At 43.8% G+C, this 26,748-nt stretch overlaps 1 protein-coding gene across 1 annotated transcript in view; it reads left to right on the plus strand.

The window, feature by feature from the left end:
- The window catches only part of ATP4A (ATPase H+/K+ transporting subunit alpha), an 83,058-nt gene that overhangs the window by 34,631 nt on the left and 21,679 nt on the right, over positions 1 to 26,748 (plus strand). Inside the window, 2 exon segments of the mRNA XM_032488053.1 lie at positions 22,765 to 22,992; positions 23,374 to 25,739. Coding sequence (XP_032343944.1) covers positions 25,715 to 25,739 — 25 coding nt within the window. The 5' untranslated portion in view covers positions 22,765 to 22,992; positions 23,374 to 25,714.

A 26,748-nucleotide genomic window follows, 5' to 3' on the forward strand; every position in this document is an offset into this window, starting at 1 on the left:
TTAGGTTGACCTAAATAGATTTATGGCATGAATGCATGCATGTGGTCAGGAGGGGAGGACACCCTAGGGGAAGAGTGACCTCCCCTGTCCTCCCATGTCCCAGTCTTGGTGGGGTCCAGAGTTGGTCTTGAGCTCTGGTCCAGTGGGGTGCCTGAGCTGAAACTTCCTTCCCCCATCAAGCATCTCAAGGTGCTGGCTCCGGCTGGCAACACCTTTTGCTCCCAACCGTGAAGCGATGGTGTCCCATTTGACCAAATGGATACTTAGAGCCATGGTATGTAACACTTGTATATTTTTGGTGTTTTTCCCATGAGCTGGAGAGTACGGTTACCTAGCACTTGTGAATACTAGGATTGAGCAAGGGAGATGAAACTGTGAAGATGGCAGATTATACAGATAGATCCCACAACAACTGCTGAGAGTGCAAATAGGAAGGTTTTCCTGGAGGTCTCGGCAGCCAGTTCAGGTTCATCATTATCCAGGTGGGTCCGTGTCTGAGTTGGACGGGAGAGGCAGAGCAGGAATAGTTGGACTAAAAGGCTTATTGGATGAGGGTGAGTCATGGGTCTGTAGGGACCCAGGGTGGGATCTGAGCAAACAGGAGGGAGAACATGGATACATACAGTTGGTTTAAGGTCAGGGCCAGGATGGGAGGGGAAGGGTGGGGGAGGTTTGCCACATTTCGCATTCCCACCTTTAAACAGTAGTACAGGGCAGCACTGCCTAAGGGACAACACATCATGAGGGCCAAGATCGTCAGCAGGATGTGGTCTTCCGTGAGCTCCTCAGGCATAATTTCAAATGCCTTTGGGCAGAAAGTGGCTTATGTCTCAGTATGGCTTCTGGACTCTCTGATGTGCTTTCAACACAACACTCCTTGGCTCCTATAGAATCATCACTGACACCTTTGAAAGCTCTGACTCCCTTTACCTCCCAGCACGTTCCCTCTAATCTCTCTGTATCCCCTTTAATACCTCTCTGTCCTCTAGAACTACCCCACTCTTTGTGCCGTATATTCCTTCTCTGTTCCCTGTAACCCTTTTCCCATCTCCTGTAACCTCTTCCCTGTCTTGCTGGTCCCTACAGCACGTCTCACTTGGCCCCTTCCACTGTCTCCACAAAAATGCCTTAATGACTCTGATGACTCTCACTTGGCCTCTGTGGACCTCACCTGACCCACTGTTACATTTTGTTCCTGTTAACACCCTTCTCATCCCCCATGCCACTTTCTCTTTGCTCCTGTAAACCACCGTACTAAAAAGACCCTCACTCAACAGTTCAACACTCTCACTTTTCCTCTGTCAAACCTTCACTTTCCCCTGAAAAACTTTCATCTTATAAAACTTCTAATGTCTTTAGTAGCTCACTGCTTATCCCATATATAATATCATTCACTTTGTCCCTATCAATCAATCATGGTCCTGTTTTGACTCTTAACTGTTCATCCATAAACTCCTACTTTCTCCCCCTTACACCCTATCCTCTCACTGGGCTCCTCTAAGACTTTCTTTGAGTAACTATAAACTCTGAGTCCTCTCATGTCCACTCCTTGTGTCTTCGCTGTCCTCTTATAAAGACCTGCCATCTCCCATTATCACCTTCTCTACCTCTGAAACCAGCTTGGCGATCCTTTGAACTCTTGCTGCCTCCACTAATTGCAACCTCCCTGTTCCTCTAAACCTCTGTTCCTTGAATACTTCTCTATTTACAGAACTCTCTCTGCCCCCTTTTGAAACATTCCTTGCCCTCTTTTTCCCCTATCTCTTCTCTCTTTCTCCCACCTGTCACCCCGTGAATTCCCTCCCTCCCGCTTCAAACCAGCATTAGGGCATCTGGATCTGGTAATACCAAGGCTACATGGATCCTCTTCCTCACTCCAACCTGCCAGGGATTACCATGGTGACCAGGCAGGCCCCGCCTCTTATTCTATCTTTCTACTTCTATTGGCTGATTAGAAGATGTGTATGATTGGATATAGGAAGGAAGCCAGTACTCACGTGGCTGCTGAGTGGTCTGAAGCAGTTCAGGCTCTTCCTACTCTCTCTGGTGACTGATGAATTCTGGGAGTGCCTTGGGAGGAAAACACTTGGCGCAAGAGTGATGTGGGCTTAGGAGCTTTGGGTTTCTTCAGGGACCTTGAGAGGGGTCATTTAACAACTTGAGTCAGGTTCTGCAGCAATGGAGGCTGATCTTTGTGGAAATTGACAGCCTTTCATGTGCTTTTGGACAGCTATGTATCCTCTTTGATGAAGGGTGAGTTCCTTTCTTTCATCCAATTAAAAAATGGGTTGTTTTTATTATAGTTAAGTTTGAGGGTCATTTATCTGTTTTGGATGCCAGTCCTTTGTTAGATATGGGATTCAAAAGTCTTTTCTCTGGGGCTGTAGTTTCTCTTTCCATTTTCTAACAGTGTGCATTGCAGAGCAGAAGTCTTAAATTTTGATGGAGTCTAAATTATTATTTTTTCCTTTACAGAGGTGCTTTTGGTATCATGTCTGAGACTTTTGTTTAACCCAGGATCAGGAAGATTTTTTCCTATGTTTTCACCTTTGAAAGTTTGATAGATTTATACTTTACATTTAGATGTACAATCTATCTTGAGTTTATATTTGTGTAAGATGTGAAGTTTTAGTTGAGATTAGTTATGTTTGCATATGGTGGTCCATGTAATCTAACACTATTAAAAGAGACTGTTCTTTCTTGATAAATTGCCTTTGGACTCCTTTCTAAATAAATTGGCCATATTTATGTGGGTGTCTATCTGCATTCCTTATCTGTTTTATTGACCTATGTGTTTATCTGTTTGCCAATATCATGCTGTCTTAATGATGTAACTTTGTGGTGATTCTTAAAATTGGGTAACATGAATACTCTAACTATAATCTTCTTTTTCAGAGCTTTTTTGACAGTGCTTGTCTAGATCTACAAATCTTTTGTCTTTAATTAGGACTTGCATTAGAATTTCCAAGCAAATGAAATGGATGCTAAGCTTTGCAATTCTGAACTGCGGGAGAATTGCATTTATTTAGTTCTTTTTTTTTTTTTTTTCCATCAGTGGCCTAGTTACACACACAGCTCACACACATAATAGGTTAGATTTATATCCAACTGCTTGCTTTTTTGGAGGCTGTTGAAAAATGGTATTTTAAAAAAAAGGTGGTTTCCGATTATTCGTTGCTAGCTTATGGAAATTTAATAGATTTTTGCATGTTGACATTGCAGCCTGCACCTTGCTGAACTCATGGTACCAATTCCAGGAGTTCAAATTTTATTTTAATATTGTAGTAGATTCCTTGGTAATTTCTACGTAGACGGTCATGTCACCTGCAAATAAGGGTAGTTTTTGTTTCTTCCTTTACTATCTGTATGCCCTTTCCACTCTTCTCCCCCCACTGCCTTTCTGACTTAGCGAGCTGGTCAGGACTTCCAGTCTGCTGTGGAAGAGGAGTGGTGGGAGCGGACACCCCTGTCTTGTTGCATATATTGTGGGAGAAAGCCTTCCCTCTTTCACCACCACATGTGGTGGTAGCTGTAGGTTATCTGTAGATGCCCTCTGTCAGGATGAGGAAGTTCCCTATTAGTTGTGGTTTGCTGAGTGTTTATGCTGAATGGATACTGACTTTTCTCAAGTGGCTTTTCTGCATGAATTGATCCTGTGGTTTTCCTTCTTTAGATAATAATATAGTGGATCACACTGACTGATTTGTAATATAGACCCAATTTTGCATTCTTGGGAGAAGCCTCAGTTGGTGATGGTGTATTCCATTTATATACTTCTGGTTTTGGTTTTTTAGTCTTTCTTTCAGAATTCTTCTATCTATATTCATAAGAGATAATGGTTTGTAGTGTTCTGTGCACAGTCTTTTCGTGGTTAGTATCACGTTTATTCTTGTCTAAGAAAATCATTTTGGGATATATCTACCTCTTCTTCTTTTTGCTAGAAGAGCTGTTTTCAGGTTGTGAGCAATGGATATGTTCATTCTCTTGGTTGTGGTAATGGTTTCATGGGTGAATACCTATGTCAAAACTTACTAGGTTGTGTACTTTAAGTATCTGTAGTTTTGTCAATTATGCCATGATAAATCCTAAAAAATTTGTTAGTAAAGAGCAACAGAGTAATTTCTGGAAGTGAGGTGATACTAAAGGTAAGACTAAACTTTTTTCTTAAGGATTTCAAAAACGGAATGCCTGGAAATTGCACATTGAAGTTTACAGTTCAGAGATTTCCTGACCCAAGATGGTAAATGATCCATCCCCTATTTAAAAAACACACATAGTGACTCAGCATCCCAGCTACTTTTAAGAACAGTGTAGCTGACTTTATTAAAGCTGATTAACTCTCAGTGGAGAGACATAAGAGGAATTCTAGCTGTAATCTGACACACTGAAAAGCACATGGACACTGGCAATGTGCCAGAGGGGAGAGAATGACTTTGTCCATCTCAGCTTTTTTGTTTGTTTTGTGTAATAAGGAGAAATCTTCTCTAACATAACATCAAGTCATGAAACGCAGTTCCACAGACAGTACCGGAGGCCAGAAAACATCAGGCCAGCACAAGGCTTTGTGCTCAGTGTGGTAATTTGTGCTCAATTGTGGCTTTTTAAGATTCCACATATAAGTGGTATCGCATAGTATTTGTCTTTCTCTGATTTACTTTACTCAGCATAATGCCCTCAAGTTCCATTCAAGTTGTTGCAAATGGCAGGATTCTTAGTTCTCATTAATTTCTCAAATTAATAATTTTTATTTGTGTATGTATATCTCTATCTCTACATCTATATCTATCTATATCTGTACCCTCCTCTTTATTCATTCATCCACTGTCAGACACTTAGGTTGCTTCCACATCTTGCCTATTGTGAAAAATGCTTGCAGCTGATGGGAGTGCTGATACCTCCTTGAGACAGTGGTTTTATTCTTTTCGATATATAGCCAAAAGTGGGATTGCTGTATCCTATGGCAGTTCTATTTTTACTTTTCTGAGGAACCGCCATCCTATTTTCTAAAGTGGCTGCCATGTTTAATTTCCCACCAACAGTGTACAAGGGTTCCCTTGTAGACCCAGGATTTAAAAAAGCAAGTAGGGTTTCTCAGTGTCCTCTACCTTGATTCAAAGGACTCTGAATCTTTTCGAGATGGTGGAGTCACCAAGTGGAAGAAGAGTGGATCCTGAATTATATGTGGGCCAGTAGAAATGCCCACATTCGGAGGCTCTGTGAATGTGAAATACACTTCTATGTTGTGAGCGACTGCTTTGGTGGGGTTTATTTGTTATAGCTGCTAGCATGATCTTAACATACCTTCTAGACCTCTTACCCATTCCCCTATTGCATCTGAAGCTGTTTGTGGTTGTGGAGGAGGACCCAGTTTTTATTTTTTTGAGGGGGCGGTAATTTGGTTTGTTTGTTTGTTTGTTTAATATATTTATTTAAATGGAGGTACTGGGGATTGATATGTCCAATCTGTCATGGACTGATCCTTTTGGTCTATATCCTATTCAACAAGACAAGACTCTTGTTGGATGCCATGACAATGTCAGACTGCTGTGTTTCTAAACACTTACTGGCAATTTCTACACTTATTCGGGACCATTAACAGTTGGTGAACCAGTACTGGGACTGCCTTAGCTAATTACCCTGTTTTATCTTCTCCGTAGCATTTTCTATTCCATGCAATTACCTTGTTTGTTTAGAGGTCTATTTGTTTATGGCTTTCTTCCCACTAGAATATAAGGTTCATCAGAAAGAAGTCTTATTGATACAGCTCTTAAGCTTTCCTAGTTTCCAGTGCATTGTCTGGTACATCATAGGTGCTTGGAAAATATTCTTGAATAATGATTAACTCACAAACATTGGTGATGGGGTGGAGAGGAGGCATCCATAGCTGTTATAGAAGCTCTCTGCCATCATAACTTGACCAGAATTCTAACAGGTCTCTGATAGATGCTTGACTCCCTGGTTTTCTGACAGACCACAATTAGCCCAGGTTAGGTCCTGCCTTTTGCAAGCATGTCCCCATGTTTCCCCATTAGAGGTAAAACCACTCTGTACTGTCGGTGTTTGGTGATCTGTCTATCTTCCATCCTGGTTTAAATGTTCTGAGGGGTGGAGTTGAATCTGAAGTGCTGACTGTTATGTCCCCAGAGTCAGGCAGCACAGTCAGGGCCCTTAGTTGACCTAAATAGATTTATGGCATGAATGCATGCATGTGGTCAGGAGGGGAGGACACCCTAGGGGAAGAGTGACCTCCCCTGCCTCCCATGTCCCAGTCTTGGTGGGGTCCAGAGTTGGTCTTGAGCTCTGGTCCAGTGGGGTGCCTGAGCTGAAACTTCCTTCCCCCATCAAGCATCTCAAGGTGCTGGCTCCGGCTGGCAAAACCTTTTGCTCCCAACCGTGAAGCGATGGTGTCCCATTTGACCAAATGGATACTTAGAGTCACGGTAAGTTTAAACACTTGTATATTTTTGGTGTTTTTCCCGTGAGCTGGAGAGTACGTTACCTAGCACTTGTGAATACTAGGATTCCAAGGGAGATGAAAACTGTGAAGATGGCAAGTATACAGATAGATCCCACAACAATTGCTGAGAGTGCAAATAGGAAGGTTTTCCTGGAGGTCTCGGCAGCCAGTTCAGGTTCATCATTATCCAGGTGGGTCCGTGTCTGAGTTGGACGGGAGAGGCAGAGCAGGAATAGTTGGACTAAAAGGCTTATTGGATGAGGGTGAGTCATGGGTCTGTAGGGACCCAGGGTGGGATCTGAGCAAACAGGAGGGAGAACATGGGTACAGGGCCAGGTTGGGATGGGAGATGTGGGAGAAGTATGCCACGTTTCAGATTCCCACCTGTAAACAGTAGTGCAGGGCACCACTGCCTAAGGGACAACACATCATGAGGGCCAAGATCGTCAGCAGGTGGTGGTCTTTGGGGGACTCCTCAGGCATAATTTCAAACGCCTGTGGGCAGGGAGTGGGTTATGTCTCAGTATGGCTTTTAGATTCTGACATCCCCTCTGACCTCTCAACACATCACTCCTGGGCTCCTATAGAATCTTCACTGGCACCTATGAAAACTCTGACTCCCTTTACCTCCCACCACAATCCCTCTATTCTGTCTGTATCCCCTTTAATACCTCTCTGTCCTCTAGAACTGCCCCAGGCCCCCCTCTTTGTGCCGTATATTCCCTCTCTGTTCCCTGTAACCCTTTCCCTGTCTCCTGTAACCTCTTGCCTGTCTTGCTGACCCCTGCAGCACGTCTCACTTGGCCCCTTCCACTGTCCCCACAAAAAATCCCTTACTGATTCTGATGACGGTCACTTCTCCTCTGTGGACCTCAACTGATCCATTGTCACGTTTTGTTCCTGTTAACACCCTTCGCATCCCCCATGCTACTTTCTCTTTTGCTCCTATAAAGCACCCTATTAAGAAGACCCTCACTCAACACTTCAACACTCTCACTTTTCATCTGTGAAACCTTCACTGTCCCCTTAAAAATATTTACCCTATAAAACTTCTAATGTCTTTAATAGTTCTCTGCTTGTCCCATTTATAATATCATTCACTTTGTCCCTGTGAATCTGTCATGGTCGTGTTTTGACTCTAACTGTTTATCCATAAACTCCTCCCTTCTCCTCCTCCCCCCATAACCTATCCCCTGGCTCCTCTAAGACCTTCTTTGAGTAACTATAAACTCTGAGTCCTCTCCATGTCCACTCCTAGTGTCTTCACTGTCCTCTTATTAAGACCTGCCATCTCCCATTAACACCTTCTCTACCTCTGAAACCAGCTTGGTGATCATTTGAACTCCTGCTCCCTCCACTAATTGCAACCTCCCTGTTCTCCTAAACCTGTGTTCCCTGAATACTTCTCTACTTACAAAACTCTCTCTGCCTCCTTGTGAAACCCTCCTTGCCCTCTCATTTCCCCCTACCTTCTCTGTCTTTCTCCCCCTGCTGGCATCCTATAAATTCTCTCCCTGCCCCTTCAAACCGCAGTCCTCCACCACTAGGGCATCTCGATCTGGTACTACCAATGCTGTTATGGATCCTCTCCCTCACTCCAACCTGCCAGGGATTACCATGGTGACCAGGCAGGCCCCGCCTCTTATTCTGTCTTTCTACTTCTATTGGCTGATTGGAGGATGTTTGTGGTTGGATAGGGGAAGCCAGTACTCACGTGGCTGCTGAGTGGTCTGAAGCAGTTCAGGCTCTTCCTACTCTCTGGTGATTGATGATTTTCGGGAATGACTTGGAGAAAGGCACCTCTTGGTGCAAGAGTGATGTGGACCTAGGAGTCTGGGTTTCTTCAGGCGCCTTGAGAGGCGTCATTAAACAAGTTGGATTCAGATTCTTCATTAGCAGACAGTGATTTTTGTGAAAATTAACAGCTTTTTATGTGCTTATTTATCACCCTTTGATGAAGTGTCAGTTCAAGTCTTTTTCCCATAAAGAAAAAATTAAGTTGTTTTTATTACAATTAAGTTTGAGGGCCATTCATCTCTTTTGGATATAAGTCCTTTGTCAGATATGTGATTTACAAATATTTTTTCTGGGTCTGTAGCTTATATTTTCTTATAAGCTTATAGTTCATTTTCTAACAATGTCCATTGCAGAGCAAAAGTTTGTAATTCTGATGGAGTCTGAATTACATTTTTTTTTCTTTTATGGAAGTGTGTTTTGTATCATGTCTAAGATTCTTGCTTAACTGAGGGTCAGGAAGATCTTCTCCTATGTTTTATTCTAAAAGTTTGATTTACAATTTACATTAAGATCTATGATCTATCTTGAGTTTATACTTGTAAGGTGTAAAGTTTTAGTTTAGTTGAGATTAATTATGATTTACATATTGTGGTCCAATGAAACACTAAAAACCTTTCTTTGATAAACTGCCTTTGGACTCTTTTCTCAGTAAATTGGCCCTATTCATTGTGATCCTATTCCTGCAGTCCTTATTTTGTTGACCCATGTGCTTATCCATTTGCCAATACCACAGTGTCTTGCTAATGTAACTTTGTAGTGATTCTTAAAATTGGGTAACATAAAGACCCCAACTTCATACTTTTTCAGAATTTTTTTGACTATGCTTGTCTAGATTTACAAATCTTGTTGTTTTTCTAACAGGAGTTGCATTAGAATTGGGAGAGATGTTGTGCCTTCCAATTCGCTACTGTGGAAAGGCTGTCCGTTTATTTAGGGTTTCTTTGATGTCTTTCAGCAGCAGCTGTAGTTACATGCACTGCTTGTACATGTGTTATTTTAGATTTACTCCAAACCACTTGCTTATTTGGGGGCTGTTGAAAATGGTGCGATTTTTTCATTTTGGTTTTTGATTGTTCATTGCTAGCATATGGAAATACAATAGATTTTTGCATGTTGATATTGCAACGTGCATCTTGCTAAACTCATGTTATCAATTCTCTCTGTGTGTGTGTGTGTGTGTGTGTGTGTGTGTATTCCTTGGAATTTTCTACATAGACAGTCATGTCATCTGCAAGTAAGGGTAGTTTTTATTTCTTCCTTTACTATCTGTATGCTCTTCCACCCCACCCCTTTCTGACTTAGCGAGCTGATTAGGACTTCCAGTCTGCTGCGGAAGAGGAGTGGTGGGAGTGGACATCCCTGTCTTGTTGCGTATATTGCGGGAGAAAGCCTTCCGTCTTTCACCACCACATGTGGTTGTAGCTGTAGGTTATCCGTAGATGCCCTCTGTCAGGATGAGGAAGTTCCCTGTTAGTTCTGGTTTGTTGAGTGTTTATGGTGAATGGATATTGACTTCCCTCAAGTGCCTTTTCTGCATCAATTGATTGTATGGTTTGCTTTCTTTAGACAGTAAATATAGTGGGTTACATTGATTGATTTTCTATTGTTGAACTAGCTTTGCATTCTTGGGAGAATCCCCAATTGGTGGTGGTGTATTCTACTTGTACACTTCTTTTTGGTTTTCTAGTATTTCACTGAGATATTTTTCTATCTATATTCATGAGAGATATTGATCTGGACATAGTCTCTCTCTGATTTTGAAATCAAGACAATGCTGGCATGCTAAGCCTGCAGTCTACCATTTGAGCTATTCCCTCCCCTCCCAGATAGGATTTAAATTTTTTTTTATTTAAGTATAGTTGATTTACAATAAATATTATAGTTTCAGGTGCACAATATATCGATTCAAAATTTTTATAGATTATATTCCATTTAAAGTTACTATAAAATATTGGTTATCTTCCCTGTGCTGTAAATATATCCCTGCACCTTTTAAAAATTTTATACCCAGTAGTTTGTACCTCTTAATCCCATACCCCTATCTTAACCTCTCTGCCTTCTTTCTTCCCACTGTAACCACCATTAGTTTGTTCATTATATCTGTAAGTCTGTTTCTGTTTTGTTATATTCACTTGATTGTTTTATTTTTTAGATTCCGCATGTAAGTGATAACATAGAGTATTTGTCTTTTTCTGTCTGATGTATTTCACTAAGCATAATACCCTCCAATTCCATCCATGTTGTTGCAAATGGCAGAATTTCATTCTTTTTTATGGCTGAGTATTATTCCATTATATATATATATTTATATTTATGTCCATATCTATGTATATATCTCACATCTTGTTTATCCAGTCAACTGTTAATGGACGCTTAGGTTGCTTCCATATCTTGCCTATTGTAAATAAATCTGCTATGAACATTGGGTGCGTGTATCTTTTTGTCTTAGTGTTTTGGTTTTCTTTGGATATATACCCAGGAGTGGTTGGGGCCAAGAGGGTCCTGAGGCTGGTATCTGCAGACTGGTAGGTGGGGCCAGGGCCTGGGGTATCGGGTGCTGGTGCCCACCCACTGGTGAGTGAAGCTGGGTCCTGGGGTCTCTGACTGCTGGGCCCAGGGGTCCCCGAGCTATTTTTGGACTGCTGGTGGGCAGAACTGGATCCCAGGCTATCCTGGGGCTGGTGCCTGCCCACTGGTGTGGGCCAGGTCCTGGGCCCTTTGGTGGACCGGGCTATGTGTCAGGGTGGCTGTGGGCTCAGTGGGTCTTAAGGCAGGCTGCCTGCTGGTGGGTATGGCTATGTCTATGAAGGGCTAGTTGCTTGACCTGAGGCATTCCAGTATCAGTGGGTACAGACTGGTGGGCAGGGGGAGTGGGTGGTTCTGGTGCTAATAAGCTAGAAGGAGGATTTCAAAATGTTGCTTGTCAGCACTAGTGTTCCTATGGTAGAAGAACACCCCCAAATGGCTGTTGGCAATGTCTGTGTCCCCAGGGTGAGCTCCAGTTGCCTCCTACCTCTCCAGGAGGCTCACCAAGATCAGCAAGTGGGTCTGATCCAGGCTCCTTTCAAATTACTGCTTTTGCCTTGGGCCCCAGAGTGCGTGAGGTTTTGTGTGCCCTTTAAGTCTCTATTTTCCACAGCACTTTGGCTCTCCCCAAAGTAAGCCAAACATTCTGGGGGCTCCTCTTCCTGGCGCAGGACCACCGGGTGGGGAGTCCAGTGTGGGGTTTGGACCTCTTGCTTCTTGGGGAGAACCTCTGTAATTATCCTCCTGTTTGTGGGTGGCCCACCTGGGTGTATGAGCTTGACTATTCCACAGCTCCATCCCTCCGACCTGCCTTCTTGTGGTTCCTTCTTTATATCTCTAGTTGTAGGAGATCTTTTCTGCTAGATTCTGGTCTTTCTCATCAATAGTTGCATTGAAAATGGTTGTAATTTTGGTGTTCCTGTGGGAGGAGGTGTGCTCAGGGCCCTCCTAGTCTGCAATTTTTGCCATGCTCCCAGATAGAATTTTAAAAGTAGAGCTTGGCAAGCAGATTTGATATCTCATCCAGGAAAGAAAAGCCATGAAAATTCCTAGAAATTTTTGAGAAATGAAGACTTGACCTACCAGAGAGAATATAAAGCTATAAAACTGTATTACTTCCAAATTGATTTGGCTCAGAAATAAACTCTAGGAATAGTCACACTTTTATCTGGAAAGTTTTTGTGTGGCAAAGGTAGCATTTAATGTCAATGGGAAAGTATGAACAAATTAATGATTTTTTTTTACTGGATATCCAATTAGACTATCTTTACCTACAATACAAAAAATAACTAAATGGATATTATTTTGTTGTATTAAAAATTCATCATAAAATTTTTATAATAAAATATCATTGGGAAATTACTTTAAAAAAATCAAGGTTGATGGGGTAGTCTAGAGCAGACACTTGAAAACTATGTGGTATATAGATCATGATAGGTTTGCATTCTTCTACCCCATTCATAATATGTAGAATTATGTTTCTTAGAATCTGGTTAACATGTCCAATAGTTCTCCTAGTTTCTTAGATTTATTTTAAATTTATAATGTATTTTCTTTCATTTTTCCTCAATCATAATAACTCTACACTGCCTTGGGAAAGTTACTTAAATTCTTTTAAATTTCTGCATGCAAAAGTAATTTTTAATGTACTGTGAAATATCTGAAAAGTGCTCCATGAATAGGAAATGTACCTTTTGGCTTGTGTTAGAACTATTTCTAAAACATCTGCAACTTAATAAAGAACACTAAAATTTTAAAAAGTTAATCATAAAATCACATATAAAACATTGGAAGAAAGTATAGGAAAGTGTTTTTAAGTTTTCTCAAATAAAATATAGAACTCAGAAGGAATAAAAGTGAATTTTAATCAATTTGACTTGATAAGAGTTAAAAATATCTCTGTGAAACACAGGCATAAGTAATGTTAAAATACACGACAAACTATTTGCACCACATTTAACAGAAAAAAGACTAAGGTCCTTGACATAATAAAAAGGGCATGTAACTATAGAAAATGGGGAAAGGATATCACAAACAATTTAGAAAAGAAACAGAAAAGATGAGTAAACTTTGAAAAAGATGTTTGTCTCTGTTCGGGCTGCCATAACAAAAGACCATAGACTCGTGTGTCTTAAACAACAGAAATTAATTTTCTCACAGATCTGGAGACTGGAAGTCTGTCATCACACTGCCAGCATAGTTGGGTTCTGGTGAGAGCTCTCTTCTTGGCTTGTAGGTGGCCGCCTTCTCACTGTGTTCTCAAATGGTGGAGAGAAAAGGAGCAAGCTCTCACGTGTTTCTTCTTATAAGGGCACTAATCCCACCAGGATTACACCACCCTCATGACCTCATCTCATCCTAGTTACCTCTTAAAAGCCCTGTCTCCAAATATCATCATACTAGGGGCTAGTGTTACAACATATCAATTTTGTGGGGACACAATTCAGTGCATAGCAATGCTCAAACTCCTTGTGAGAGAAATGCAAATTAAAGCAATAAAGAGCTATAATTTCTCACTCATCAAACTGGCAAAAATTCAGAGGACTGATGATCTGGCGTGCTGACAAGAAGACAAGAACGATTCTTTCAGACCCTGGGGCTGGAAGTGTGACTTGGTGAAGCCTTTGCAGGAGTCATCACAGCATACAAAGTCCTGATCCCTCAAGCCTGCAGTCCCGCTTCTTGGACTCTGTTCTATGGTAGTGCTTGCTCACTTGCACAGAGAAGCATGCTTGTGGATGTTCTTTGCAGGATTGTTTGTGGCAGCCAAAAGACAGAAATAATCTTTATATCCAACCAGAGGGTCCTATTAGTAAATTTTGCAATCCCTGACATGGCTCCAGAGACAGTTATTAGAAAGAGGGAGAGAAAATCAGAGTATAGGTTATCTTTTGTGGAGAAGGAATTGGGAAAGGGCACAGGGGTCTTCTGGTCTCTGCCTTGTTTCAGGTGCAGGTTACATGGGTATGCTGTTTGTGAAGTTCATTTGTATACACATTGGTATACTCTTACGCACTTCAACAAAAATATTTTTAAAGTAAGGGACTCAGTATACTCTTGATTTAAATGAGACTCAGATTCTCAAACTCTTCATTTAAATGAGAAATCTAGGTCTATCATAGGTTCTGAGGGAGTATTTCTTGGGTGGGAAGAGTACAGGTTTTCTCTTTTTAATTCACACACCTGAGAATTGTGAGAAAAGAGGGACAATGCCTGCAGTCTCCTTCTGATGTAAAGAAATTCAAAAGCACGTCTTTCTTTCAGGAAATAAGGATGTCAATTCAAGTATTGTTAAGAGAGTAATAGCAATCAGTAAGATAACTCATCAAAATTGAAGACTGTAAGAGGTTAAGAATCATAGGTCATAGGTCATAGGACATGGGAGTAATGTTGCAGTCTGACTGTCTTAAAGTTTGTTAACGTTTTCTGGGGTTAGATATAAAATTTGCGAGGCCAATTCATGGTGTAGAACAGAATCTGCTTTCCCAAAGCTGCTTATTCTTTTGAGATTGTCCCTCTTCTCCTGCTCAGAGTTCTCTCCCCAGAAGGAAGAAGGGCTCAAGGGTTCATGCCAGTGCTGGAGTCCCATGCGCTCTCATTGAGGGAGAAAAGGCAGGTCTGAGAACCTGGCAGTTTACCCTCTGGACCAGAGGGAGATAATCGACAATTAGAATACAGTGCATTAGGTGTTGAAAATCTTCAGTATTAACACGAAAGTACTTTCAAGACCCAGCAGTAAGCAGGAAAAAAAGTGTGATACCAATGTGTTTGGACGTGTAGGCACATGGAAATGCAGATAAAGGTAACTAGAAAGAGTTACAATAAAATATTGACACTGATTACCTTTGAGAGGGGGAAATTGATGCCAGGACTAGCCATGAAGTGAGCTCCTCTTCTCTTCATACTCCTATTATTATTTGATTTTTTTTTTTTTGGTGAGAATATATTTGAGTGAAAGTTGTGCAAAATTAAAAAAAAAAAATCCCAAGGAAATAAAGAAGTTTAACGATCCAAGGGAAAAAGAGAATAAAAAATGACCTGGCCTGTCTGACCATGGGAAATTCTGGTGAGAGCAGTTACAGAGACTTCTGGAGAGTTTGGGAACAATTAGTGAAGCGGTACAGAGATAACTGAGCAAACAGAATGAACAGAAAGAAGAGGAAGAGAAGGGAGAGGAAAATAAAAGGAAGAGAAAAAAGTCTGAAGGAGTGCAGGCAGATGAGTTGCTTGGCTTCTGAGTTCAAAAATGAGTTCACAAAGAGTATGTAAGCACCATAAACCACCGAGCGCAGTAATCCTCACACAGCCATAATGAAATGTAAGCCCGATAAACTGAGTTAAAAATTGTAATCTCATTCTGTGGGAAGCAGGGTGGAGAGGGAAGAATGGGTAGGTGTTAAATCTGCATGTTTCATTATAGTAATTCAACCCATGATGTCTCAAGATATAAGAATATACATTTCTGTTTTGTTTTATATTTACATGGTGGTAGATACCAGATGAATGCCTGAGAGTGGAATACAGGTTGGGGGAAGTCAGGGAGCTGAAACAGAGAAGACCAGTTGGCTTTCCCAGTCTTGTTAACACAATGTGACTTTTTTGGATTTGGCTGTTCATGCTGACATGGGCCATCCTGACTTGCCAGGCTTTGAGGCTGAGTGTGGCAGGCTCAGTTTGGGCTGGTCGGGGGAGGGACAGGGATGGCTGACTATCCAGATGCACTAACACAGTGGACAAGCAAGCATAATCCCATTTCCAGACACACCTGTAATGTGGAGCATTATGCCACAAACAAGTATAATCTGTGCAGATATCCAGGGTCATGGAGGGAAAAGAAACAGCATTTTACAAGCTAAGGTTAAGGTTAACCATGGAGTAGCACCTTTGTTCTTTCCTTCACTCGTTATTTTCCATAAACCTTCCAAGATGGTTCTCTTGTTGGGTATGAAATTAAAGCTGTAAACCCAGATGTCTAAGAAATGTAACTCTATTTTCCTGCATCAGCACTGGTTAGGGTGGATTAAGTTGTGGAAACAGGCGGGCCATACATGACACGGCATACAACACAATAGCTTATTTCCTGCTCAATCGTGGGAGGCGACTGGGGAAAGGGTGACTATCCCTAGAATGATTCAGGGTCTGAGTCTGATTGGAGCTGTTCCATCCCCACAACATCTGGCCTTCAGATCACCATAATTATCGCTTGCACAGTTAGCTAGGGAAGGTGGAAAATGGGGGAGTGCCTGTGGGAGGTGGGTTAAGGCCAGGGTTGTTTGTCGCACACATCACTTCTGATCACATTCCATGAAACCAAAGACAATCTCCTGGCCACAAGGGGGAGCTGTGGAGTGCTCTCAGGAAGACAAGGAGATGAGCATTGGGAAAGAGTTAGCAGCCTTTTCCACAGCTACTCGACTTAATTTCTACTGATAGCCCCATTCAAGCTGATTGAGCAAACTTAATTCTGCTAAGTCTAGGGTTTCTGGGTTTGAATTTGGGGTTGTCCATGAAGCTAGGGCCCCGGAAAGAACCTCTGAGTGTTTGTTGTCCATAAAATCAGCCTAAATCTCTGTTTTCATTTGTTCTGAATGGCTCCTGTGTTATCCCTGGTTCCCCTCTGATAGTCTTCCTCACCCTAACACTTCATCTCCTCCTCACCAAACTGGAACATGAGATAGTCTGCTTGGCTATCAGAGGCCATTGCTTCCTAGACCTCCACACCATACAGCATATTTTCCTTGAGAAAAGCCTCTCTAGGATTTATATGTGAAGTGGGAATACAAGTGTTACCTGGGGTCTTTGACACTCTGCCCCTTCCTGACATGCAGGCTGTAGGGGCATTCTTAAGGTTATGCCAGCATCTGATCTTTCTCTACTTTCCCTTTTCCATGAATAGGGGGCAATTTCCATTTCAGGATTGAGGGAGAGATGGTCTTCATCAGCTCTTCTTCCAAATCTATTATTCATTTATTGAGGTCTTGAAGGCGTTGGTGGTATAGTGGTGAGCATAGCTGCTTTGCATTTATTGAGGTTTTTTCATTCTTCCCCTAGAAGACTTTTAACCTCAAAAGCTGGAGGAGGGTTCTGTTTTCCTATCCCTGCTCTGAGACACTAGAACCCTAGAATTACAGCTTAAATAAGCCTAAAGAACATTGATCCGAATTTCTAAATATGGCAATTATTATGCCCATTTTACAAAGGAACCAGATTCAAGAAAATCATCTTGTTCAAGGATATACAATTTTTAAGTGTCAGAGGTGGGGTGTAACCCCGCATCTGCTTGATTTCTGTGTCTCCTAGCTTCACCACTAGGTCATTCAGATTTTCATATGATCTGGGAGATACACAGCCCTAGAGAAACACAGACACTGACTCAGAAGCACACACATGCACACCCAGCGGAAGCTGAAACATGCCCTTCAATTTTATTGGTTGAAATAAATATTTTTCTGAAAGGGCAGCCCAGTATCAAGGAGCTTAGGGCATCTAGGGCATGAAAGTGAGGGTCCCCAGGGTGGTTGATGACAGATCTGGAGGCCTAGAGGATGAAGTAGTATGGTGTTTCTGGGCTAGTGGTTTGCTTGGCTGTTGAGTTCCTTGGCTAGTAGGCTTCCTGGCTAGGGATGTCTCAGCTGTTGGTTTCTTGCATGGTGGCTGATTTGTCTGGTTAATGTCTTTTTGGGTAGGTACTGTTGGAGTGGGTGAACCCATTGGCTACTGAGCCTGGCCTTCACATAAATAGGACACAGTAATAAATGATGCCTAAACCGATGAGTATGGCGAATACATCCAACCAACCAGTTCGGCCTGAGTTGATATAAGCCTTGTCCCAATTGCTCTTCTTGTTGGCCTCCTCGGTCTGTAGGAATGGGAACTTTAGATATGGAATTCTGAGCCCAGCCTTGTGACACCCTTGGGGAAAGGCTGGACACCTTCAGTCACTGAGGGAAAATCCCTACCCACATCCCAGGACAGGATCAGATGCAGCGGGGGCAGGTAGAGGATAGGACAGGCCATGGCTTAGGCATTGGTTTACCTTTCTACTGAAGAGGATTGCTGGTATTCCCAGGGGAGGGAAAAGCAGTGCAGCCACGATGGTCATATAAAAATAATCTGGGGCGTAAAATGCCAGTTCTTCAGGTGACTGTGTAGGCTCTTGTGCCACACTGGGTGGGACCTCTGGGGCTGGTGGGGCGCCTGAAGCTGGTGGGGCGCCTGGAGCTGGTGGGGCGCCTGAAGCTGGTGGGGCGCCTGGAGCTGGTGGGGCGTCTGGAGCAGGAGGGGCCTCTGGGGCAGGTTTTGGGGGCATGATTTTTCCACTCCAAAAGACTCGAAGGATCTTAAAAACAGAGCCAAACCCACTACACCTCCGCTAGTTCTAATCAGAATCGCCAAGATCCAAACCGTCAAAGGCCAGTACTTAACAATGGAGAAACCAGCCCAAGTCCTGATTGGCTGCCCACGTAAGGGGGCGTGGTCCAACTGCTCTGCTCCTCCAGGACTCGGAGGGTGCTCCATCCTCTCTCAGGACATTGACTCTGCCCACGCTGATAGGAATTGGTTGGAAGTCATAAGGTTGAATCCTGGCTCCTCTTTCCTGAAGACCCTATCCACGGAGAGGGCAGGAGCGCGGTACCAGGGACGCCTCCCAAGAGTTGCATGAGCGAGGAAGTAGACAAGCCGACTGAGAAAGCTAGGAGGCTTACAAACCAAAGGGAACGGAAATGAAAATGTCAGTAACAGAGTATAAAATATTAAATTAAGAAAGAATTCTAGTCCATTCTGACAGGAAGAAAGAAAGAAAAAAGGGTGAAAGGGGGTAACATCTTTCTTATAGTAAAATGCCATCTAATAAATGTCGATGGAATGATGGAAATGGAAAATTGCCATTGTGGTAGGCAGAATCTAAGATGGCCCCAAGATTCCTGCTCCCTGGTGTATATACACCTCCGAGTTATTCCTTCAAGTACTAATCTATGTGCCGCTGTGAAGGAATTCTACAGATGTAGTTAAGGTCCCCAGTCAGTTAATGTTAAGATAGGAGGAATATCCCCAGAGGGTCTAACCTGATCAGTGGAGTTCTTAAGAGGGACGACTTTACTGGCAAAAAACGATTCTAGGCAGGAGGTGGATTAGAGGCAAGGGAGAGCCTCCATTGCTGGCTTTAAGATGAAGGGCGTCACATGGCAAGGAATGCAGGCAGCCTTGAGATAAGAGTGGCTCCCAGATGAAAGCCAGCAAGGAGTTGGGGGCTTTAAGTCTACAACAGTAGGGATCTGAATCCTTTCATAACCAAATTCATTTGGAAGAGGGTCTTCGCTCCAAAATGAGAACACAGGCCAATACCTTGATTTCAGCCTTGTGAGAACCTGAGTAGAGAACTCAGCCATTGTAACCTACAGAACTCTGAGTTAATGTTATGGGCATTTGTTATGCATCGTTAGAAAATTAGCAACCATTCAAACACCATAGTAATTACTGACTCTGGTAAGAACCATCAATGGATGCTAAACCTCTGGGTTTTAACATAGGTCCCTTGGCTTGTGATTTTAGGGAAACAGAGGATGTGATGATCCAATTTTCAGGGAGTTGTAAGTGGGTAGGAGGAGGTAACACAGTGAAGCCCAGAAATATATACTCCAACATGGTTTGTCAAAGACATAACTGTATTCAAGCACAGTCAGGGACCCGGAAGCAGCAACAAGAACAACAGCAACACACACAATCCGGAAATCAGAAAATTCTTCATGGCATGTGCTGGGAAAAGCAGTCCCACCTGGATAGACTTTCAGCCTCCTCTTTCCACATAACAATGGGCCTTGGGTTGGAATACTTCCTTACCAAGATATAAAGAGCCCATACAACCTGCAGAGCCTACCACCTTGTGTGGGACTATCTTTCCCTGTTTCAGGTTCAGTGTGGATTCCTTTGTTCTTCTTGAGTATATGGATCAATAGCTTTCAGACACACACCCCAGCGTTTAGTATTTCAGACTCCAGGAGGAAGGGATCAGAGTCCGCCTGCTGCAGGACAAGAGTTCATGTAGGCCAACTGTACCCACTAGCTGTGTGGGACAGATGCCCACTGATGGAGCTGACCTTGCTCTGCCTCTTGTCTATGAGAGTAGAAGTGTTGTTCCATCCAGTGTTTGACTGTATTCTGTTTTCCTTGGTGACTCCTATACCAAGATGTAGTAGGCAGAAAGGTTTGGACTTCCATTTCTGGTGGTCGGCATCGTGATGATCTTTGCCAATGTGGGGATAGCAGTTAGACTCCTCTCCCGGCATTAGTAACCAGTGCATGGTGTTGTGCTCGACAGAATGAATTGGTTCAGATCACTTCAAGGGTCAAAGTGGAAATTCCAAAGCAAAAATTATGAGGTTGGGGAGGGGGACAGAACTCAAAGATGGGTAGAATGAAGAATATAGATTGGTTTCTAGCAAGTCCCTTGGATGGTGGGAACCTTGGTTTGGTGGGGTGCAGGGGGGGTGGGGATCCTCTTGAATAGCGAGTCTCTTGTCCGAGGTGGCTTTGGGATGGTGACTTGTCTGGGTTCTGTGTGCCTGGGCTCATGCATCCCTTGTCTGGTGAATCCTTTGACTTGAATGACCCTTAGCTGGTGTGTCCCTCGGCTGGAGGGCCACCTAACCAACAAGAAACTGAATGTAGAAACTACATTTATGTGCAGTTTAGTGACAGGAAACTCGGGAAGAGCATTTGACATGAGTATTTCTGCTATGTGGCAGTTTGCTTCCTAGCTGGCTTTCTTGATCTATAGGGTGCTGGTGGTTGTTGGAAGGAATGTGTGAGTTTATAGAGTGAATTGAGGGAACTATTTAGGATCTCCAAAAAGGTGATGGGGCCTGAACAACTTCCACCTCCAGTGCTCAGTTGTGAGCAGAAGTAGGTGCAGGAATGGAGAAGGGGTTGTATACACTGCAGGTTAGGTCTTGGGCAGTGGAGACAGTGCCCCATCTTCACAGTATAGACAACGGCTGGGATTCCCAAGGGGAAGTTTATGATGACTAAAGGCAGTGGACAGATTTGATGAATACTCCCTCTCTACCATGTACCTGTTGCTTCTTGTTTTTTTCTTCTTTCACTCACTCTTTTCCTTTTTATTTTTTGGCCCTTCTTTCTGTATGTAGTAGCTTTCTTGGCTTGGACTCTTGGATTTCAATTTCCAGAAAGTAAAGGATTTGGTGAGAATCCTTAGTTGGGAAGGGACAAGCCTACCTCCTCCTGACTCCTAGTCAACTACAAGACTGAAGGCATCATCTGCTTTTCCATTATTGAGATAGTCAAGCCCTGCCCCTCCCTTTACTTTCAACAGCTGACTAGTTCATCAGACAGACATGCTGACCTCTCACCTAAATAAGCTTAGAGAATCTACCCTCTGATAGGCTTTGTTTTCAGGGGCAAGTCTGTACAGGTGTTGGTTCCCAAGAAATCTCCTCCAGCACCCTTGGTGCCAACTTTCCAGAGTGCCTTGTGGCTCCGGAGAGTGGGAGAGGGAAGAAGACACCTGGCCCAGAGTTAGGAAAGAGCCAGGACAGGTCTCAGAAAGGAGGGCAGGGACAGAGCATCAAGACCTGAGATGTGTCCTCTGGATTTAAGAGGATAGTTGCCTTTGGTGAGGGGAACTTCATAGTCAGTGGGGTCAGGTTCTATCATGCAATGACTCAAATGGTTTGCAAGAACAGGGACAGTGTAGGCAGAATGTAGATATTGCTTTCCGAAATTTTATAGGTGAAGGAGAAACAAGAGGCAGTGAAACAGCTGAGAAGAATGTGGGCCCCAATGCCTGATTTCAGAGAGCCATGGATTGAGTGTGAGATGTGGAAGTGGAAATGATATAGATACTCTTTTCAGGAAGTTTGTCTATGAAGGGCCAAGAAAGGGAGGACTAGGGTAGGATTATGGGAGTGAGAGTAATTTTTTTTTTAAGATGGGTGAGACGTGAGCATATGCAACTGGGATGGAGATTCTGAAAAGATGGTAGCATGGTCCCATGTTCTGACTCTCCTTTTGTCTCTGGAATTTAAAATGATCAAACAAATAAACCCAGGTAACAGATAAATGTGAACTGAATCAACACTCCTGAACCTTGGAACCAGACTACCTAAGTCCAAATCTCTGCCACGCCACTGACTTGCTGTGCCACTTCTTGCATGTCAGTTAGTCTCTCTGTGCATCTGTTTTCTCATCTTTAAAATGGGGATAATACTAGTTTCTCCCTCATTCTGTCATGAGGATTAAGTAAGTTAATGTATATAAAAAGCTTAGAACTGTGCCTGGCACTCAGATTCAGTCTGGAAGTGAGACCCACACAGTATTTGTTGAACCAATCAGGAGTTCAAGCTGGGAAGAACAACAGAAAGGGCAAATAACTGTAACCCAGACCCCTTATTCATTGACTCAATTGAGAGGGCAGGAAGAAAGGGGATTGGCTAGGTAACACCCCTTACATACACTGAACCAATCAGAAGCCAGGTCTGGGCACATGAGACACGCCTATGTGGGAGCAGCCAGTCATAATGAAATGGTGGTCAGTAGAGAAACCACACCCAGTGACTCAAATCCCCAAGACTGCTTCAGGGACTGAGAGGCAAAGGGAAGTCCTAGGGACATCAACTAGGTTTGTGATGGGTTATTAGAAAAGGATGGGGGAGTTTAAGTGTGTCTATGTGGAATAGGTAGGGAGAATTTAGAGGAAGAGAGCAGTTAGGGGGTGAGGGAAACATAGATGGGGTAATGGGAGTGGTTAGGAGAGGACAGAGGGGGGTTGAATTGTCTTATAGGGCCATCAAGGCTGTTATGTAGGAACATGGAGGTGTGGTGGGTTCTGGCTTGGTGTAGTATCCCCTGGTTTGGGGCAGTCTCCGTTTTAAGTGCCTTTCTAGGCAGAGGGGTTGTTTAAGGAGGTCCTCATTTCTTGGGAACTCAAATGTTCCCTCTCTGGGTCCCATTTCCCCTGTCTGCAGATTGCCCTCCTCAAGCCAAGGTCCATGGCTACTGGGACTGATCCCAGGGACCTAGAGTCCAAGGTTGCTCCAGTGCAGCAGGTTATCCCAATGCAGAACGTCTACCCGATGCAGCGAGTCATCCTGATGTCCTTGGATCCCCCAGAAAAGGATTATTTGGTTCTCGCCGTCATTTCCATCTTCTTCTTCATTCTGCTGGCAATACCAGCCCTCTTGTTCTCCATTAAGGTGGGCACCACCCAGCTACCACCAACTCCCATTTTCCCCAGGTCCACCTCCTCGGTCCCATCCCACCTCCCTACTCTCCCTGGGTCCTTCTCTTTTTTCTCCTGGGGGATTTACTCCCTCCCTCTTCACCATCTTGCTGCCCTTGCTTCTCCCCAGGACCCCCACACCTCGTTCCTCCTCCTCCTGTGTTCTACCCACATCCACATGCCCTCATCCTGGCTCCCTTCTTCCTTCCTTTTTCCCCTGAGGGGCTGAACCTTGCCCTTAGCTCCCTCACACCGCTATTCCTATCTTGCACTCTCTACCTCTTCCCAGGGATGCCCCTCCTCCACCTCCCTCCTCCTTGGAAATACTTCCACCAGCTTGCCTTCATCCCCACAGACCCGTGAAGCCAACCTCCTTGGGAATCAGAGGAAAGCACGGATAAATTCCAGACTGGCCTTGGGCTTCAGTATCTCAAGCATCCTGGTGGGCTCCTCTGTGATCATCTGCTCCATTGTAGTCAGAGCCTTGAAGCAGAAAGTATGAGATCATCTTGAAAGCTCACTTCCCTCAGAGAGTGATGGACTGTACCTCCTGGGTCCTCTTGGAGCCTTTGAACTTGAACATCAGTAACTTACCTTTACTGGGGGAAGTCTCCCCTCCATCAGATTTTTAAGTGCAACGGAGTCAATGAGGAAGTTTCTGCTTTCTATCATCTACTGTATGTATGTGTATGTGCACATGTGTTCACATGCCCCTGTGTGTCCACTACACTGAGTACCATGGGGCTTATTCATATATTCAGTGAACATTTATTGGGCAACCATTCTACTGTGCTAGTGATTCAGATAGATGAGGTATTTGCCTCCATAATACTTACACTCTATATTCAGAGGGCACAGGAAAAAGAGTAAAATATGAAGCAATAAGATAGTTCTGGGTCAGTGTTCTCTAATAGAACATTCAGCCAATGATAAAAATGCTCTATAATCCACTCTGTCCAATACGGTACCCACTAGCCACATATGGCCGTATGCCGTTCAAGAAATGTGGCTAGTGGAACTGAAGAACTCAATTTTTATGTAAATTAATTATAAATAATTTAAGTTAATTTTGCCACATGTGGTTAGTGGCTACTGTCCTGGGCAGCACAGTTCGAGGTAGTGGTCAACATTATGAAAAAGAATAAAATTGGAGAAGGAGGAAGAAGGACTTAATGACAGAGTGGTGAAGGAAAGCCCTCACTGGGGAGCTAATATCTGAGCTGTGGCCTGAAGTGAGAGAAAGGAAGAAAGCCACAGAAAAATCTGGAAGAGGGTTCTAAGCAGAATAGCAAGTGCAAAGTCCCTGAGGCAGGAAGGAGCCTGGCTTGTTCCGGGAGGAAAAAGAAGACTTATGGGGCTGGAGTGTAGTGATGGGAGTGCTGCAAAGTAAGCTCAGAGGGTGGGCAGAAGGCAGATCACAGAGAGCCTAGAAAAAAGGTCACAGGGAGAAGGTTGGATTTTTAAATGTGAATTGAAACCATTGGAGGTATTAAACAGGGAGAACACAGGCTCTGGTTTCTGTTTTAAACAGATTGAGTTCCATGCCTAAATTGAATGTAGAAGATCTCTAAATAGGTTCTGGTACCAACTTCAATTTTGGGGGTGTGGTCTCTACACCAACAAACAATTCTCAGACACCAACTGGCTGTCCTACAATTCAACTCAATTCTGATACTATCTATCTGGATGTCACATCAGCTTCCACAAGTTGAGGGCTCAGTCTACAAGGCTGCCCTACTCCCCACCACTCCAGATGCCAGTTGCAAGCCTACATTGTTACCTGGGCTTCTGACCAATCAGCCACAGATTAAAACCACAATGGGATACCACTGTATACCCAAAGAATAGCTAAATTTGATGTCAACAAGTTTTGACAAGAATGTAGGAATCCATCTGTATTCATTATTTGCAAATAACAGAGAAGAAAACCCATTCTTTGACAGAACAAGAAGCACAGGGTAGTGTTGTCCTGAAACAAATAGACTGCCAGATATTTCTCCAGCAAAGATAGGTTTATTCAGGGTCAGTAGAGAATTGCAGTTGGGGTCTGCAACCATGGTGAGGCATGTGCAAGTTTCCAAAATGCAAGGGAAGGGTAATGCTTTTATAGAGGAGAAAAGGAAGTTGGGAAGGCGATAGTAAACAAAGAGCCCATGGCTTTTCATTGATTAAGTCCTTGCCAGGAAAGAGGAGTCTGCTCTTCCCATTGGGCTCTGCTATTGACACAGGGCATGAGAGCGCCCCCTTCTGGTCTCTTAGCTCTATTGAATTGAGGTTTCTTTTAATCTATATTTTACAGTAGGCAGGTTCCAGACACATGCACCAGGCACAAGCACCTAGCTCTGTTTTCAGCTTTTCTCCTAGTCTTGTCCTTATATCTGATTTTGTGGACAAAGCAGACATTAGACTGTAATCCAAGGGAATTTCACCAGCTGAGTGAGCCCCTGGAGGGAGCGTGAGGCGGCGCAGAGCCCTCGCAGTTCGTTTCTATTTGTTGACACTCCACCAAGCAATGGGTCTGCTCAGGGTTGTACGTCAAACCCTTAGTGAGATGGAGCACTGGGAATGATGGTCTCCCTGGGATGTAGCCCACTGGCCAAGAGCCACATGACCACCAGCCATGGGATCCACCAAGCAAGAAGTACACCAGCCAAGGAACCCTCTGCCATGGAAGGGGTTCTCGGTCTTAACAGCCTATGTTGGTGATTTCGCTGGTACAAGGTGAGAACTGTTGGGCGGCGTGATTTCTGCCTGCACAACCCCTGCCCCTTCCAACTTCCATGCTTCCAGAGACTGAGGAGGGTGACTGCCTGACATGTGAAGGGCATTGCTGAGTCCATCATCTTGGGAGACAGACGTACATGCACAGACAGATAGAGACATACTCAGATCCCACATGGCTTGTTCCTGGCTGACGTTTCCCAGAGACTTCTCTATGCCAGATGCACCCCCTTCCATGCCCAAATCCCACCACAGCCAACGGACCCAGGGGTCAGGGCCCTGCCCCATTCCTTCTAAGAATGGAACTGTCAGGCTCTGTCCTCAGGCAAGGCAGAAATCTTCTGCCTTCCACTCTCCATTCTGCTTAGGGCACCTGGAGCAAGTCCACAACCTAAATCAGATTCTGTCCCTCCCTGGCTTAAACCCTCCCTGTTCCTGTGGCTCTTGGCCTCAAACCCAGATACCTCCCCCAGGTGTCCAGCTCTCTCCTCCTGCCTCTCCACACTCTAGCTGCACAGTACTTGTTTCTGGAACACATGACTCTCCTTTCCACCTCAGGACCTTTGCACTTGTACCCACCCCCCGCCTGGAACTGCCCAGATCTTCTCATGGCTGGCCCCTCATCCAAGGTCTCAGCTTGCATGTCCTCTCCCCAGACAGACCTTCCCTGACCCCCTCACTCCCCACCTCATCTTATGTCACCCTTCTGGTTCTCTCTCCCTTGTGTCCTAGTTACTCCCCATAGTCTTGGATCCTTTCTGAAATCACTTGTTTGTTTATTTAGGTTTTCACCCTCCCTCTCCCCATCATACCCATGGACTGTGAACTCGAAGAGGGCTCTGATTTTGTCTCTCTTGGTTGTTATTTGGCCCTAAAGAGCCGAGCACTGCCCGGTGCACTGTAGGCTCCCACTACTTTCATGTTAAAAAAAAAAATTACATCCTGCTCTTTGACTTATGGAACCTATCAAAGAATCAGTCCAGAATTTACCAATCTGCACTTGAAGCCT

The sequence above is a fragment of the Camelus ferus genome, chromosome 9 (assembly GCF_009834535.1).
Source record: "Camelus ferus isolate YT-003-E chromosome 9, BCGSAC_Cfer_1.0, whole genome shotgun sequence".
In the NCBI taxonomy this organism is placed as follows: Eukaryota; Metazoa; Chordata; class Mammalia; order Artiodactyla; family Camelidae; genus Camelus; species Camelus ferus.